This window comes from Eleutherodactylus coqui, chromosome 2 (assembly GCF_035609145.1).
Source record: "Eleutherodactylus coqui strain aEleCoq1 chromosome 2, aEleCoq1.hap1, whole genome shotgun sequence".
NCBI classification, from domain to species: Eukaryota; Metazoa; Chordata; class Amphibia; order Anura; family Eleutherodactylidae; genus Eleutherodactylus; species Eleutherodactylus coqui.
In genome coordinates this window covers 263,120,432-263,137,179 of record NC_089838.1, presented here as the reverse complement: position 1 = coordinate 263,137,179, position 16,748 = coordinate 263,120,432, and the positions used below count along the sequence as shown (strand labels likewise).

Sequence of the window (16,748 nt, the reverse complement as noted above, 5' to 3'; positions counted from 1 at the left end):
GTGTGGTGATGCCCCCTGTTGCTGATTGGCTGGCGGCTACCAACCCTTCCTCGGCCTCACAGGTCCTGACAGTCACTGACAATATTCTGAGAATGGGCGTTGAGAAAGATCCTTCGGATTCAGCGGCAGTGGTGACAGGTGCAGCACTAGCAGACACCGGCCTCTCATCTCCCCTTTACTGGCCTGCTGTCACTCTCCCTGTCTCCCCTTGACTGTCCCCGCTCCAGGCTGCTGTCCTCTCCCACCTTCACTCCCCGCTGTCACTCTTCCCCTCTCCCCTTAACTTGCCCCGGCTCCCGGCGGCTGTCCTCTGCCACCTCCACTCCCCGCTGTCACTTTCCCCATCTCCCCTTTACTGGCCCCGCTCCCGGTTGCTGTCCTCTCCCAGCTCCGCTCCCCGCTGTCACTCTTCCCCTCTCCACTTAACTTGCCCCGCTCCCGGCGGCTGTCCTCTGCCACCTCCACTCCCCGCTGTCACTTTCCCCGTCTCCCCTTTACTGGCCCCGCTCCCGGTTGCTGTCCTCTCCCAGCTCCGCTCCCCGCTGTCACTCTCCCCATCTCCCCTTTACTGGCCCCGCTCCCAGCGACTGTCCTTTCCCACCAGCACTCCCCTTACCAGCCCCGCTGTTACTCTCCCCGGCATGGAGGAAGAAGATGTTCCTGAAGCACTGCAAGTGCCGCCGCTTGCATATACACAGGTGGGAGCTGAGGAGGGAGCGCAGCGCAGGAAGGCTTCAGTGAAGGGGGTAGCTAAGCTCTGCTGCATCAGTGCTCCCCTCTCACAGCAGCGTCTGTATGGATTTTTGCCTGCCCTACAGGCTTAGGGTTAGGGTTAATTTTCCTGTTAGTATTAGCATGTACAGTTAATAATGTAAGTATAACAGGAAACCTAACCCTAACCCTGCAGGGCAGGCAAAAGTCATTAGGCTGCTAGGACCTTCAAGGACCTTCAGCAATGCAGCCAATCGGGAGCTAGGGGCGTTCCTCCATCCATGTCCTGTCAAACCCCTAGCTTCCTGTGGTGTCAAGGTACAATCATACCAGATATGAGATAGAGAGATAGATAGATACTCTTTATATATACAGTGCCAACATATTCTACAGATCTTTACAGACAAAATCAGACATTGTATACAGTATTAAACTAATAAACAAGTTGAACAATAAGAGTGACCCTTATACTAAATAGGGTATTATGCATAAATCTGGTTACCAGCTCATATGTTCAGATATGAAGTACATTAGGGTGTGTGGGTTGTCAGAAATACTGTTAGATGAAGGGGTTCAGTTTCTAAGGAAGAAGAGAGATTAGGAAATGTGATTGAGCTTCCTAAGGAAATGTGTTTTATAGTACCTTTAAAACTGTAGATATTGCTGATTAACCTGATTGGGGTAGCTCATTCTGGAGAACTGGTGCAGCTCTGGAAAAGTCACAAGCCAGAATTTTCAGTTTCTAGAGGATGTTAGTCTGAGATCATTAGCGGACTGGAGAGCACTGGTAAGGTAGTAGACAAAGACAAGGGGGGAGACATAAGGCGGTACAGCACTGTAGAAGACTTTATGGATGAGAGTAATTAGTTTATATTGCAATCTATAATGGCTGGGCCATCAGTGCAGTGACTGGCACAGGGTAGTGGCATCATGTGGTGGTTTGACAGAAAGATAAGCCTGGCTGCTGTGTTCAGGATGGATTGATTGATGGAGAGGGGGGAATTTATTGAGGGGAAAACCGATCAATGGTGAGTTACAGTAGTCAAGATGAGAATGGATCAGGGCAACAATAAGAGTTTTCAGTTTTTTTGGAGCAAGAAAAGGGCAGATTCTGGAGATGTTTTTGAAGTGCAGTGATTGGATAAAAGGAGTAAAGGAAACAGGAGAGTTAGATATGATGAATGGATGGATAGAGAGAGAAAGATAATGTGATAATGCATGTGGCTGCATCTTGATCGCAGACATTTCTTGAAGACCTTGGATTCCAAAATTAATGCTAAGCACCCTGCTTTTAGGCGCCACTTATAACATTGCTACAGAGGAGCCTATCTATTACTACTGATTGAAATTATCCACTAGTAAGACACAGACAATAAATCATACAGAGCAGCATGAAAAAAGTTCCTGTCTGTGCATTCCAATGTAAATCTCTAATACAGTTTCCAGTATACAACCAACATTTACGGCTGAAGTATTTAACCCTCCCATTTATGCAAGAATGTTTTATGCGACCTCGTTCTTTCTAATGAATTGAATAGATTACGCTGGTTGCTCATAAGTGATCTTTGTGTACTATACTATACAGGAGTATGTACGTGTTCCTAGTGTTTTACTTGTCAACATCCTTTTACATTCATCAGCTTTACACTATGCAATTTTGCGCAATATACCGGATGCATATTTGGTTGGTGATGACTCAGCATATGAGATGTTGGATGAAGTTAGAACTAGATATTCTTTTCATGTGTTAGAAGGACTTTATCTACTACAGTTCACAGGAACATTCAAATGGGACGGAATTTTCTGCAGGATGCAGCGCCGATGCGGATTTTCTAAATTAGCGCGGATTTTGTTGCATTTTCAACTGTGGATTGCATCCTGTGGAAATTCTTGCATTTTATTTAATTATGTAATTACGTTTCCTGTATGTTAGAAATCTACAACTCCAATTCCGCAAGATGTTCTTAATTCCTAAACAAAAAGCTTTTCCACTGCCGAATTAAATCTTGTGGTCTTGAAGTAAAGGCGAACGGATTTTAACAGGTGCAGAATTCAAGCTTCATAGGGATAACATTGTGATGCAGAAATCTCCACGCATCCTAATTCCGTCCCGTGTGAAAGGTCGCTCAGCGCTCTTCAGTGGAGCTGTAAGAGTATAGAGCCTTTATGGAACCTGGTATTTTTAATTTACCCAGCCATTAGCCGTAGGAATGTGGCAGACTCTCTCCAAATTGCTCTTTTATCTATCTTACCAAGTTCAAAAGAAGACATTGTTGAAATACGGTTTGCCAGCAGCCAGATCAGTCATCCCTAGACATTGGCATTCTACGTACATGCCTATAATGTCTGAGTAGGAGACGTTCCATCTTTTCGAAATGGAGGAACTGACTGCCGAATATTCTAACAATACCGAAAAGTTTTTTTTAGAGTTTCTACAGCAACTTATCAACACTAAACTTATACTTAAAGGGGTTTTCCGTGGAAATATTACTGATGACCTATCCTCAGGCTGCGTTCTGCCTCTCGGGACCCCGACCGATCAGCTCTTCAGGCGCATGCTGTCAGTGCAGCAATAACACAGAGGTCGGAGTGGAAGCCGCGGCACTGACCTGCCATAAAATGTCCAGCACTTGTAACTGCAGGTACGGCTCTCATTGATTTCAGTACAAGCACAGAGATGTCAGCAGAGGTCGGCACGGAGGCTTCTGTGCCGACCTCTGTTATTGCCGTGCTGACAGCATGCGCTAGCACAGCTGCTCTGTCAGGGTCCCAAGTGGCGGATCCTCGCTGATCAACTATTGATGACCTATCCTGAGGAAGGATAAATAGTATTTCCATGGAAAACCGCTTTAAAAACCTACTGCTTGGCATGAATTGGTACAGTCCACCATGCATTCCCCTACCATCTTTTTTGCCTCTCTCTCCTTCTTTTCCCCCTCTTATGGTGTGTACCTTTCTATGTATGTCTTTCCTTCTGTTATAATCAGCAGACGTGGACCCATTGTGCCACACACTTGTTTGATTTTGGACCAAATCTACACCTGAGGAACAGACCGTGTGAAGAGAGGCATAGTCACAGGAATCCGGGTTCAAGCAGGCAGCGTAAATTTTAATAAGAAAGGTCAGGGCACGCAGAGTAGGTTTGGCATGGTAAAAACTGGTCAGAAGGCAGGGCTGTCAACAGACAGGAGAATGGTCAATAGTACAAACAAAGGTCAGGAGTGAAGAATGCAGAATAGTAAAGGTCCATTTAGATGGGACGAAAGTCGGGCAAACGATGCCCAACACTTGTCCCCACATACACTTGCTCCCATACTGTTGCACAGGAGCTAGTATCGCTGGCTCGCTCACAGAGCGGCCAGCAGGGGGCAGGGAGGCTGCAGGAGATTTCACTCCTCACTCTCCCCCGCCCCTCTCCATTGACTTAACATAGCGGCTGTTCAATACTGAACGGCTGCTATTTATACTGAACAATGATTGTTCAGCTCATCCTCCATCGTTTATAAATGATGCATGATTAGCTGAACGATGATCGTTCAGTGTAAATAGCAGCCGTTCAGTATTGAACGGCCACTATGTTAAGTCAATGGAGAGGGGCGGCGGAAAAGCGAGGAGAGAAATCTCTTCCAGCCACCCTGCTGTGAGCCAGCAATACTAGCTCCCGTGCAATAGCACGAGAGCGAGTATGTGCAGGGACGAGTGTTGGCCATCTTTTGCCCGTTATTCATCCCATCTAAATGGGCCTTAAAAGTAAGGCCAGAATTGAACAAACAAATAACACCTTCAGCTGCACAAAGACATCAAAAGCTTAGTGGCCTTCCTTAGGCCATTTTCAGACCATCATATTTTTACTCTGTATTTGGTCTATGTTTTGTGGACTGTAATGTAAATCTATGTATCTATTCACAAGGCCAAATTTTTCATGGCTGTTTTTTAAAAAATGCCGCATGATCTGTTTTTGTCAGTATTCATCTTCATATGGGTATTATTTTCTATTGGGCAAATACAGATGAGTATTTGGCCAGTAGAAAATAAAACCAGTGCTAGCAAATACAGCGGCAAATATAAATCAATGTTGAAACATTGAAAACATATGTTTGTAATGTCATCTGTAACACGTCTGTATTACAGAGAGCATAAAACCCAGGCAGATGTTGCCCTTAGATTTGAACCTAGAACTCAAGTACTGCAAAACAGCAATGCTAACAACTGAGCCACCATGTTTGGTCTTCCTTCTCTGGAGGAGGAAGCAGAGAAACACAAAGAGTACATACAAAGTCTATACAAATGTCCTTGGATAGATTTGAACCTAGGCCCCTAGCACTGCATGGCAACAGTGCTAATGACTAGGCAACAATGCTTGCTCTTACTTCTTTTTGTTCTTCCTTCTTCTTCTTCTTTCTTCTTTCTGTTGAAAGAGAAGAAGAAACTGAAGGACAAGAAGACTAAGGGGAAGGTGAAGAAGTGTAAGGAGGAAAAGGAGGGGGAGAAAGAGGAGAAATGGAAGAAAGAGTTGAAAGAGTGGCATGTCCGCTTCATTCGTTCAATAACTGCAAACGGGACTTGTGATTAGACATCCAACAATGACTGACAAACACCAAAACACTTAGCTATAATACCAACATGCATAGGCAGATGGAATAACTAAAGTAATATGAGGTATTGGTCGATATTTTGGCCAAGATACGTAAGCTTACAAGCCCACAACAAGGGTCCTCATTGTCTCGTGATTCCCTACTCTAACATGACAACTTAAACCCTAAGAAATCCTGCCTGCAAGCAGGGTGATCGTCCCAATAGGGACGGCCCCACACTGGAACCTAGGGGCCTGGCTCGCCATAGATGGTAAACAGTATTCAAGCAGAGGGGCTGGCATTTATGTGGGGATTTGCTGACTGGAGCAATACACACCCTGCCAGCTCAATCATTCCACACCTGTGGAAGTGTGCTCCTGGAAACCCATAGAACTACAGAACACAACATGACAAAAAGAATAAGAAGAGCTTATCATTTTTTCTTTTTCTCCTCCTTTGGAGAAGAAGCAGGAGGTTGGAGAATCTTGGTGGCTAGCACTATTGCATTGTAGCGCTGGACGTTTACGTTCATTCTTGATTATTGACAACATCTCTGTGGAGTTTGTGTGTTCTCTTTGTGTTTATTATTCTTGTTCTTCTCCTTCTCTGGAAAAGTTAGAAAAAAAAGAAGCGTGATGGCTCAGTTCTTCCTCTGCTTCCTTGCAGTGCTTGAGTTTTATGTTTAAATTTGTCCTGATCTCACAAGAGACTGTTATATTTTGAAGACTGTAATAATACAATTTATAGGGCTTTCTGTTCTGTGGGGAGGCTAGCTAGGATCACTTGGCATAAAGGAATTATAGATAAAAGATTTATTTTTCTACACGGATATTCCAGACATGTCACCTCTTGCAGTATTGATGACCTATTCTCAGGATCAGTTATCAGTAGTTGATTGGCGGGGGTGCACCACTCAGGACCACTGGCAATCAGATGATCTCAGCCCCCCACAGTCACTGCAGTGGCACAGATGTTAATAACTCTGTCTGCTTTGGGGTCAGAAGTGTAATCAATGGGAAATCTATGGGAACTATTCTTTCTGTTGCTCTTCCAGCTCTGACCAGGCTTGCGGACATCCGGCCCAGCTACAGTGAGTGCAGGGGCTGGGATCAGCTGATCGCTGGGGTTTCCGAGGATAGGTCATCAATACTGCAAGAGGTTAAATGCCCAGAATACGTCTTTAATGCTCTTATTTCTGTTTGTATCATAAAACTTACAAATTATAAGTCAATGGGATATATCAACATTCAATTGGATCTGCTATGGATGGCTCTACTATAAAGGCAAACCATAATGTTAGTGTGAACAGAGAGAAAGCAATATTCATGAGCACCAGCCAATATATTACTGGGCAGTGACAGCCTTTCATCTCTAAACTCTTGTGGTATGTTGTCAAGAGATGGGTCCGCTGTGGATTTTTCGCGTGAAAAATCTACAAGATTTACAGTCACAGCAAAGTGGATCAAATCTAATCAAATCTCATCCATTCTTCTCATTCTCAATAATTCTTCCTCAAAGTGACACTTGTGACATAACAAACTGAGTTTGCTGCTTTATTAGGCTGCTATTACACGAGCGCTAGCAGCTACCACTAATGTCTGCGCTTTCCTCGACAATTGCAGGGATCAATCTGCAAGAGTAGTTGCAGCTTGGCAATTAGGGCGATTATACATGATTGTTAACGGCACTCGTGTTATAGCCATGGTAGGGCGCGTTCACATAGGCTTGGAATTCATTCAGCTGCCAGCTGCACATAAAAATTGCAACTATAGCTGCTGAAAATTGTATGAACGAACGACTTTTTCTCGCTGAAGTCTTGAGCTTCAGTCACAAGCTTTCCACACCGAACGGGAGCGACTGAAAAACTGTGCTGCTGGAGAGAGAGATGAAGGGAAGCCCCTGGTATTCCCTTCATCTCCCCAAGGCTTCCCTTCACGGGAATGAAGGCAAGCCCGTGGAAATGAAGGGAGTCCCCCACCACGCGGCCTCACTGCCACACCGCTAAACCCTATGGGGATACAATGCTTTTGGATTTAGTGGTGCGGCAGAACTCCCTCCCACTCCCTATTTTTACAGCTCTGTGAATGGCTGTGATTGGTTCATCGAGCAGCGGCTGTGATTGGCTGGCGTTCGATCCAATTACAACACTCACTTGCTGGAGGCAGAAGAATTCAATGCAGGATGTAACAGAGAGAGAATCCTCTGACCGCAGGGAGGATTACACAGTAGCCTGCCGCAGTGCCTGGGAGACCATCGCAGGAGACACAGACGCCAGCTGCGAGGTGAGTATACGTCCACTCCCCCCCCCCCCCCGAAAATAGGACACTGTGCATCTTTTGGGCAAACTTTAATATAAGACAGTGTCTTATTTTTGGCGAAACACGGTAACTGCTGGGTGGCACCTGCCCAGCAATTAGCGCTATTACACAAGTGTTAATGGCTTGTAATAGTGCTAATTGCCAGCCTGTACCTGCACTTGAAGTTGTAGCCTGGCAATTGTCGGGAAAACTTGGGCACTCATGGTAGCCACTAGCACTTGTATTATAGTGACCATAGAATCATTTCCTACAATCGCTTAAAAGGATTGAGACCTTTGTAAGATATGCCTTAACTATCATGTTGTTTGAGGTTCTATCACATAAGATAGAAGGATAGGGCGAGTCCTATCTTTTCTTGGGCGCAGTATTAACGCGCGAGAATCCCAATAGTGAAAACAAAACCATTGAGTTCAATAGTTCTGTTTCATCCTATTTCTCATGGCCACAAAACGGGACAAAAAACCCACATTTGTTGATGCCCTAAATGCAGTTCTTAAAAAAAAACAGAAACTTCAGATTACAATGGCCTTAGAATATTATGTTTTCAACATACAATGGTCTTTCCCAGGCCATTCTAAGTTGAAACCAAACTCAACATATAATGTAACAGACAGTTTGGATCTGCAGCACATGTGCGTTGCTGGCAAACCCAGCCAATTAGCATGAGCACTTCACTGATTGGCAGTCTAGTAGCGCCTCTCCACAGTATATTGCAGTACTACATGTTCTTTATCTGTGACAGGACAAGCTGCTTCTTTGGCACCAGGTGATGGCGGCTCCATGGTATTTTTCTAGTACTTGTATGTACTGTACAGGATCCTGAAGAAGCTCCGGGCCTCTACCTAGAAAGTGATTTACAGATTCCAGTAATTATATCTGACTGTTATATATAAGGACCTGATTTATCTTTATTAATTAGCTGCTTCATTTTCTTTAAACTTCTTTTTGTATTACCTTTGGTTGACATTTTGGAGGCTTCAAAACATATTACCAAGTTTCCATAGATCTCTGGTCTCGAGTTCCAATGGATTTAACATACAATGATCATCCTGGTAGCAATTATTATTTTTTTGTTGGGGAACCATTGTATTTTTTGATGGATCTGGTGTAAATCTTTGCAAAATTGACACTGATGAACTGTCAAAGCAAAAGTCTACCTGAGGTTACCTTTGACTTAGTGAGCCACCGGTTTTGGGAGAAAATTCTATCCTGGAACACAAGAGGGAAGATTAATATTACTTGCAGCTGTTCTTCACTGCCGCCTGTCCAATCCAAGCCCTGTTTACAGCCGTAGCTGTATAAAATAAATTATGGCTGTAATTACCTGCCGGGTTTGTGACTTACTGGTTGGGTGTAACCCTAGCGCCACCCTTCTCAGATGCTGGGGACTACTGCCTGAGACAACAGGCTCAGGTTGCCTCATGGTAACGGCACCCTTGCCTAGATCCGACAGATTGGACTGACTCAGAAAAAAACAACTGCAGACAGAATATTGTCCCAAAACTGAAGGGTAGCTTTAAAGGTTTTTTCCCACTATTGACCTGATTTTGTGGGGGTCCAACAGCTATGACCCCACTTTTTTTGTTTTTCCCCGCATAGTGCTGTTCCTTTCCACTCACAATTCAGAAAACTGCAACACAGCCCCACTGACACGAAAAGTGAAGAGGCTTCTAGCCTTAGCTTAGGTGACTGGAAGGAGTCCCAGAGGGTCTAACAATATGCCATAGAATTATAAGTTGGGAAATACCCTGTTATATATTAGAGCATTTATACTAATTCTATAATAAATACACATTTCTCCTTTTATGATCGGAATGTATTTAGATAAGGCTTTGAGAAAGTTTTATCTGAACTCACAAGCCTGGTCTTAATCCCATATATATGGACCCTTAAAGATACAGTAAGTTTACATACAGGAGATTTGTTGCAGAAACCTCTGTTAATGTCACATTCATTTTAATGGAGTTGCCCAAATCCATGTGAAACACCCCCAATTCGATGAATGTATCTGATTTTCAGTTGCAGAAATCTTTGCAACAAATCTGCCACGTATGAATTGATTGTATCATGGTCATGTGTATTTATCCCGATAAGGAGGAACAGGAACATCAAATTTGCCACAACTAATGTTTGAGATGGTGACATGGTACATGTGCCTTGTCAATGGAGCAAGGAGAGGTTCTGCTCTAATGGCTCTCAGCATTACGGAATACAGGGATCATAATTGGTAACCGTATTCTGCTTATGGGGCTTGGTAGAGCAGCTGCTGGCAAAGTCAGTCATCTTTAGTTAGTATTTGTATTTTGGTTTTGTAAGTTTAATGAAAACTTTTTATATTTTCTTTACAGCCCTCTGCACAGAAGAATGTGTACATGGGAGGTGCGTGTCACCCGATACCTGTCATTGTGAGCCGGGATGGGGCGGTGCAGACTGCTCCAGTGGTGAGTTCTCAATTATACCTAATGCTGTCTTCTCATCCTCAACACGTGCTATCATTTATATAGTGTAGTCTAAATTATACTTGCAGGAGGACAAGTCAGGTGGGTGGGATACTAAACAGTCCATGAGCGTGAATGTGGCATGCGACACGTAGATTTCACTATTTTGCTATGGATTTCACCCCCTACATAGCAGCAGGTAACATCTGTTGTAGCATCCAGAGGAAATCCATACAAAAGGGAAGATTGCACAATGCCTCTACAGCGCCACCTATTAGAAGGCAGCATTCCTGCAAGTCAATTTCAGACCTTTTAACTAACCTTGTTAGAATGACTGGGAATATAAACCAGAATCAGAGTCTTTTCCAGAAGGAAAGGATAGCCATGTACAGACAGCTGCTCAGGGTTTTTGCCCCTTATCAATGTGCAGTAGGTTGCTGGCTTGGCTGGGTGAAAGGATTACGATTTGGGTCAAGAAGGGTATTGTTTCTCCTTAAGGAGGGCATCTAAAAAGTAGAGGAGACTTATAAAGACATGCATGCTCTTCTGGGAAGTTTATGTAAATAAGATGGAACAATGACTCTACAGCACCACCTATTGGAAGGCAGCATTCCAGCAAATCAATGTCACCCCTTTAACAAGCCCTTTAGCAATGACTTGGAATATAAGCGAAAAGCAGAGCCTTCTCAGAAGGAAAAGATCACCATGCACAGACAGACTGTTTTGGAGTTTTTGCCCCCAATCAGTGTGCCAAAGTCAGAGTCTTCTCCACAAATCTATGGCTCACAGAGGGAGTTGCTGTGGATTCGATAATCTCCAGCATGTCTTAAAATGTATACATACTTCCATTATAAAGTACTTTAGTTTATGGGTTTTCAGTGTGGAATGTGCACCAAAAAACGTGTAAGAAATCTGATAAATGATCCAAATCTGCTATCAAGCGGAGTTTGAACGGCCGGCAGAAGAAAAAAAACCTGTTCATGCGCAACTATGCTCCGTAGTGGCAGGCATAGTTGCGCATATGGCCGTGTGAAACACCCATAATAGAACCAGTCCTCAGCCGCAGGACTTTCAACAAATCTGCCACTTGTGAGTTCACCCTAAGGTCCTGCCCTATCTTTTCCACCCTTAGTATTAACTACATGCGGGAAAGATGGGGCAAGTCTTACCTTTTCTGCCCTGCGCTATTAACGGGTGAGAACCCCGCTAGTGAAAATGAAACCATTGAAATCAATGGTTTTGTTTTGTCTTGTTGTGTGGCCATGATAATCACGGCCGCATAACAGGACACAAATCCACCCATCTACTTTAGTCCTTAGGGTGTATTTACTTGTAATGTTTTTGTGGTGTTTTTTTGGATAGGTCATCAATAGCTGATGGACAAGGGTCTGCCATTTAGAACCCTCGTCCATCAGCTGATCATCCAGTGCCGGACGTTGTTATCAGCAGTCAGGAGAGGAAGTCAGAGCCCCAACTTCACTTCCATTGAAATCGCGCCGCGCTGCTACTATGCTTCCTGCTTATCTCATAGTCAGGATGTCACATCCAGTCCTGACCAGGAGGGAAGCAGGAAGTGGAGTAGCAGGGCGGCGCTCCCATTGATTTCAATGGAAGTAAAGCTGGTGGTCCCACTTCATGTGCTGACCACTGATGACAACGTCCCGTCCGCTGCACTGGACAGGGAGGTGAACCCTCATCCATCAATTACTGATGACCTATCTAGAGGATAGGTCATCAGTTGAAAAGAGGGCCGACAACCCCTTATATATGTTGAACTGATTATATTGGTGGATGCACCCATCTAATGCTGGGTAAGAGTGCCTTCTCACGTGCTGTGCATATTACTGTGAATTGACAACGTTTTACAGTCCAGTTTTTGGCCTAATACCATGCAAATAAGTACTCATTTCAATTTTACTTCTATTCCATTATATCTCATAGATTGCAGCTACAGATACAAAATTGATCATTTTATTATCATTTATATGACTAGATTGACCCGATGTTCGCTACGCGAACATAAAATGTTTCAAAAGTGGTGGCTGTGAACTTCTAAATGTGCTTGCTTTGGTGATTATTTAGAGTGTCACTTTGTATTTGGAGCAGATATCTAATATAAAAAAAGCCTAGAGTTTGTCTATCTTTCTCTCTGTCTGTCTCCGTCTGTCTGTTTTTCTGTCTCTCACTCTGTCTCTTTTTCTCTGTTTGTCTGTCTCTCTGTCTGTTTGTCTCTCTCTCTGTATGCCTCTCTCTATCTGTCTTTTTCATTGTCTGTTTGTCTCTCCCTGTCTCTTTCTGTCTGTCTATCTCTCTCTCTCTGTCTCGGCATCGCTCTGTCTCTCTGTCTCTTTCATTCTCTTTTTCTCTGTCTGTCTGTCTCTTGCTCTCTCTATTGCTCTCTCTGTCTCTAATGCTCTCTATATATCTCCATTGTGTTCTCTGGGTCTCTCTATTACCCTCTTTCTCTGTCTTTCTATTGCTCTCTCTGTCTATTTCTCTCTCTCTGTCTTTCTATCACTTTTTCTCTGTCTATTGCTATCTTTCTCTTTTTGTCTCTCTATCACTCTCTGTCTATCTAGCGCTCTCTGTCTACGCTCTCCCTCTGTCTCTCTATTGCTCTCTCTGTTTCTGTCTCTCTATCGCTATCTTTGTCTTTTTCGTTCTCTCTGTCTCTCTATTGCTCTCTTTCTGTCTGTCTCTCTATAGCTCTCTTTCTGTCTCTCTATCACTCTGTCTGTCTCACTATCTATTTCTCACTTTCTGTCTGTTGCTCTCTCTCTGTCTATCGATTTCTCTCTGTGTTTCTATCGCTCTTTCTCTCACTATCTCCCTCTCTATCGCTCTCTCTCTGTCTCTTTATTGCTTTCTCTCGCTGTGTCTGTCTCTCTTTTGTTGTCTCTCTCTATCGCTATCTCTGTATCGCACTTTCTCTCACTGTCTCTCTCAATAGCTCTCTCACTCTGTCTCTCTATCGCTGTCTCTCTCTCCGTCTCTCTATCGCTCTTGGTTGGGCAGTGTATGGTGAAGCTTAGCAGTGTATACTGTGTTGCTTAGCAACGCTTCACTCACTCCAGCGCATGCCTGAAGCACAGCAGCGCCCCCCATAGACTTAACATTGTCACTTTCAACCCACCTGACCGGTCCCTGAATGTATGCAACTCACATGTGAGGATTTTACGGCACTGGTGAGCATGTGTGTCATCTAATGACACCAACATCATACACCAAAGGTAAAGCAAAGGGGTCAAAGTGTGGTGCAAGAAAAAGCATGTAGGCTTACTTATATTAGAGTGAAAAAAGAATGTAACAAAAGCACCATAAAAATGGCTGCCAACATGGCCCAACACTTACCTGTCTCGGACTGACCTCTAACTCTCTTCATTCCAAGCCTACTGATTTAGGCCGCCTGCAGACGGGTGGGTCGGATCCGGCGGCGAGGATTCTCACTGCGGGACATGACCCGAGCGCCTGCAGGGACGAGCGCGTACTCACCCGCGCCTGCCGGCTCTGGCTGTTTGATGTGCCAGCTTGCCGCGCAGCCGGTGCATGCGCAGACTGGAGCCGGCGGTGGGTGAGTGACATTTCTGTGCGGAATTTCCGCTCGTGTGCAGGCGGCCTTATGAATATAATTCCAGAACTAGAGTGCTGATGATTTACGTTCAGCATATTTGTGGAAAGCCTGGTGAAGACCCCTTAAAGCCGAGTGATTCCTACCATTTTTGGTTGTCAGCTTTTAAAATTCAGATAATTTAGAAATAATGTTAATTTTCACTGAGGCAGTTATCGTCTATATAATGAATTATCTAAGCCCTTCACAGTTATAGACACTTAAAATAATAATCTTTATTGAGCAACTCGTTAAAAATTCGAGGGCTAACATTGACAGACTAACACAAAACAACAGAAACATACAAACCTCTGATTTCACTGGGCTGGGATTGATTTGAACCACAGTTCAGGAGGAGAGCTGATGGTCTCTGGCTTGCTGAACCACAACTGATTATGAGAGAGCGGAAATTAGTGGGTTAAATTAACCCACACCAGTCTAAAGCCTGCACAGGAGTAAATATTCCTGATTGGTGAGAATACAGGATTTAACCCTTTCCAATCCACTGTCTGACGTCTGAAGACATTATGATTTAAGGCTGTACAGCTCCGATGTTGGAAAACAGCCGCCAGGGTTCTCTTACTGTATATTGCCAGCCTCTCTGCTGTCGGAGTCTATCCAACGTGTTACCTCATGTAGTACTGGCTTTAGCCAGCATATAGCGCTGTTCTATAACGGCAGAAAAAGAGTAAGTCCCCTAGGAAAACCAGGATACAAATTGGATTGGAAAGGGTTAAAGTCAATAGCAATATATAAGCTTAAATCCTTCCGCTATATGCCGGTATATACCAGCATCCGTTTCGATTCTCTCAGAAGATCAGATGGAACAAGCCTGGTGCAGTAACTATATACCTCCAAATCACAAATGTAAGTTCAAGAGCAAGTAATCTATGGTTCTTGCCTGTATAAATCAAAAGGTAATGCAAAGTTCTGAGATAACTTGTTTATGGGGTGATGCAAGGTTGACGCGTTTCCATGTCTGATTATGGAAATTTCATCAGGAACCTTTCGCATAGCATCACTATTAGAAGTGTCGCTACTAGATCTGGCATAGGTTAATAAACTGAACTAGGTAGAAGGTAGCCAACTCTGATGCACAGAGAAGGGGGCCACAGTGTTAGCTGAGCTGGCTCATTGATATTTATAGACGATCAGCCCCAACGTTAACACTATGGTCTATAAATGATATTGCTGAAAGAGCAACCATTTCCCCTTGGTTTGTTGCTAGTCACACCAGCAGACCTTGCTGCACCTTGGTTTGTTGCACCCAGCAGACCTTGTTAATGGGTCTACCTTTCAAAGAGTTGGTGCCTTTATGCACTTTAGGTAATGCGAAGAATGTAGCTATGGTGGGAGTAGGTGGAAATAGAAATTTAAATTCTGAGTCACTTGTTCTCCAGCCCCCTAATCAGGAGCTCTTTAAGTGACTGTAAAAAAGTTAAGGTCGGATCACCACTCAGCACGGAATATGTTGATGTATCTTTCAATAATTCCATAGACATGTCCACATACAGATCTCTACTCATAGATAACTATGATATTTCCCCCTTATCTGCTGGTTTACTTACTAATGAGTCATTTGACTCAAGAGATTTCAGAGATTGCCATTCAGATTTTGATAAATTAGGGGGCTTCCTATCAAAAGGAGTAATAGACTTTAACTCTTTTGTGACCATTTTTTCAAAACTATCCAATTCTAGACACCAGGGGGTCATAGGACTTGAAGTATTGGGGGGCTTCAAGTTGGTAAATGGCCCTTGACTGACAGGACGAACCAACTCAATTTCGAGATCCTCAAGATCTTGGAGGGCCTAGGCATCATCAGAGTGAAGACTTAGATCATGTAGGTTCTCTCTAAACGGCAAAGAATTGTCCTTCGTCCACACAAACGGGTCATAGCGGGTCGTGGGGACGAAGGACAGAATGTTAGGAGTCAGGAGGAGAGTTCTTATAAACTTTTATTAAGTTTACGTGTGGGGCTCTGTGTTCGTGATTGATTCCACTATTTGGGGTCTTACTGTATATGGGTCATCTGGATACATTTGGATCTGCTTCATGTGATTTCATATCTGGTAAAACACTTGGTAAACATCTGTCTCGCTCTTTGCCAATTTGTTTTTATGGAAACTGTCTTTTCAGTATTCTTTGCCCATTGGGTGATAGCATGGTTGACAGCACAAATTGCGTAGTCAGTTCTTCTTTGTCTTTTCTAGCATCGCCTTGTGTGATGCGCTGTCTATAGACTTTACTGCTTTGTAGTGTCCGTCCTAATTTTTCTGTCGCACAATATAGTCCCTTTATATGATATTTCTTTCTCAGCATGAAGATAAAATGAAGTGTTGGATGTAGTTATTGACTGGCAATGCTCATGTAAACACCGAAAATGTGCTATTAAACCACTGAAGATTTGTCAATAACGAGAACCTAGAAAATAGTTTGCCCATGCCAATCAGTCTCTTAAAGAGAATGTGTCATCAGAAAAGGACCTATTATTTCAATCAAGTTTTTATGTTAAACATTTTTTTTGTGAAGTTTTTCTTTTTTTTGTCATGTCACTGTGCAAATATTACATATTTAAATAGCAAATATGTTGCGGATTTTCCACAGCAGTATCATCAGTGTTTCTGCAAAAGATACAGAGTCAAAATCTGCACCATCGGTGCGGATTTTGACTCTAAATCAGCGCAGCTGACTTCAGAAGATACCACACTAACGCTCACCTCTAAAGTCTTTGCTCTCTCGGCGCCTCCTTCACCAGGTGCCCCGGGGTCCTCTAGTGAGTGCAGCACCAATAGTCACTTCTGCATCACCTGACCAGTGGCACTGCACTCTCTAGAGGACACCTAGTGTCTGGGGAAGGAAGCATCAAGAACAGGAAGACCTTGAAGGGTAGGGGGAGTGTGGTATCTTCTGAGATCATCTGCACTTATTTCAAGTCAAAACCCACACTGATAGAATTTGCAGACTTGCTGTGGATTTTGCCACGGAATTTTCAGCTACGGAAGATCCGCAGCATTTTCACTACCTGTAAACAAATCCTAAGGGTGTTTTCAAATGAGTGGAATATTTCTGCAAGACGCAGCTTAATCTCCAGCTGTGG

General features: G+C 43.7%; 1 protein-coding gene across 1 annotated transcript in view; it reads left to right on the top strand.

Moving 5' to 3' along the window:
• The window catches only part of MEGF11 (multiple EGF like domains 11), a 412,570-nt gene that overhangs the window by 141,722 nt on the left and 254,100 nt on the right, over positions 1-16,748 (top strand). Inside the window, exon 5 of the mRNA XM_066592915.1 lies at positions 9,952-10,044. Within this exon, the coding sequence (XP_066449012.1) occupies positions 9,952-10,044 (93 nt within the window). The remainder of the gene's footprint in view (positions 1-9,951; positions 10,045-16,748) is intronic.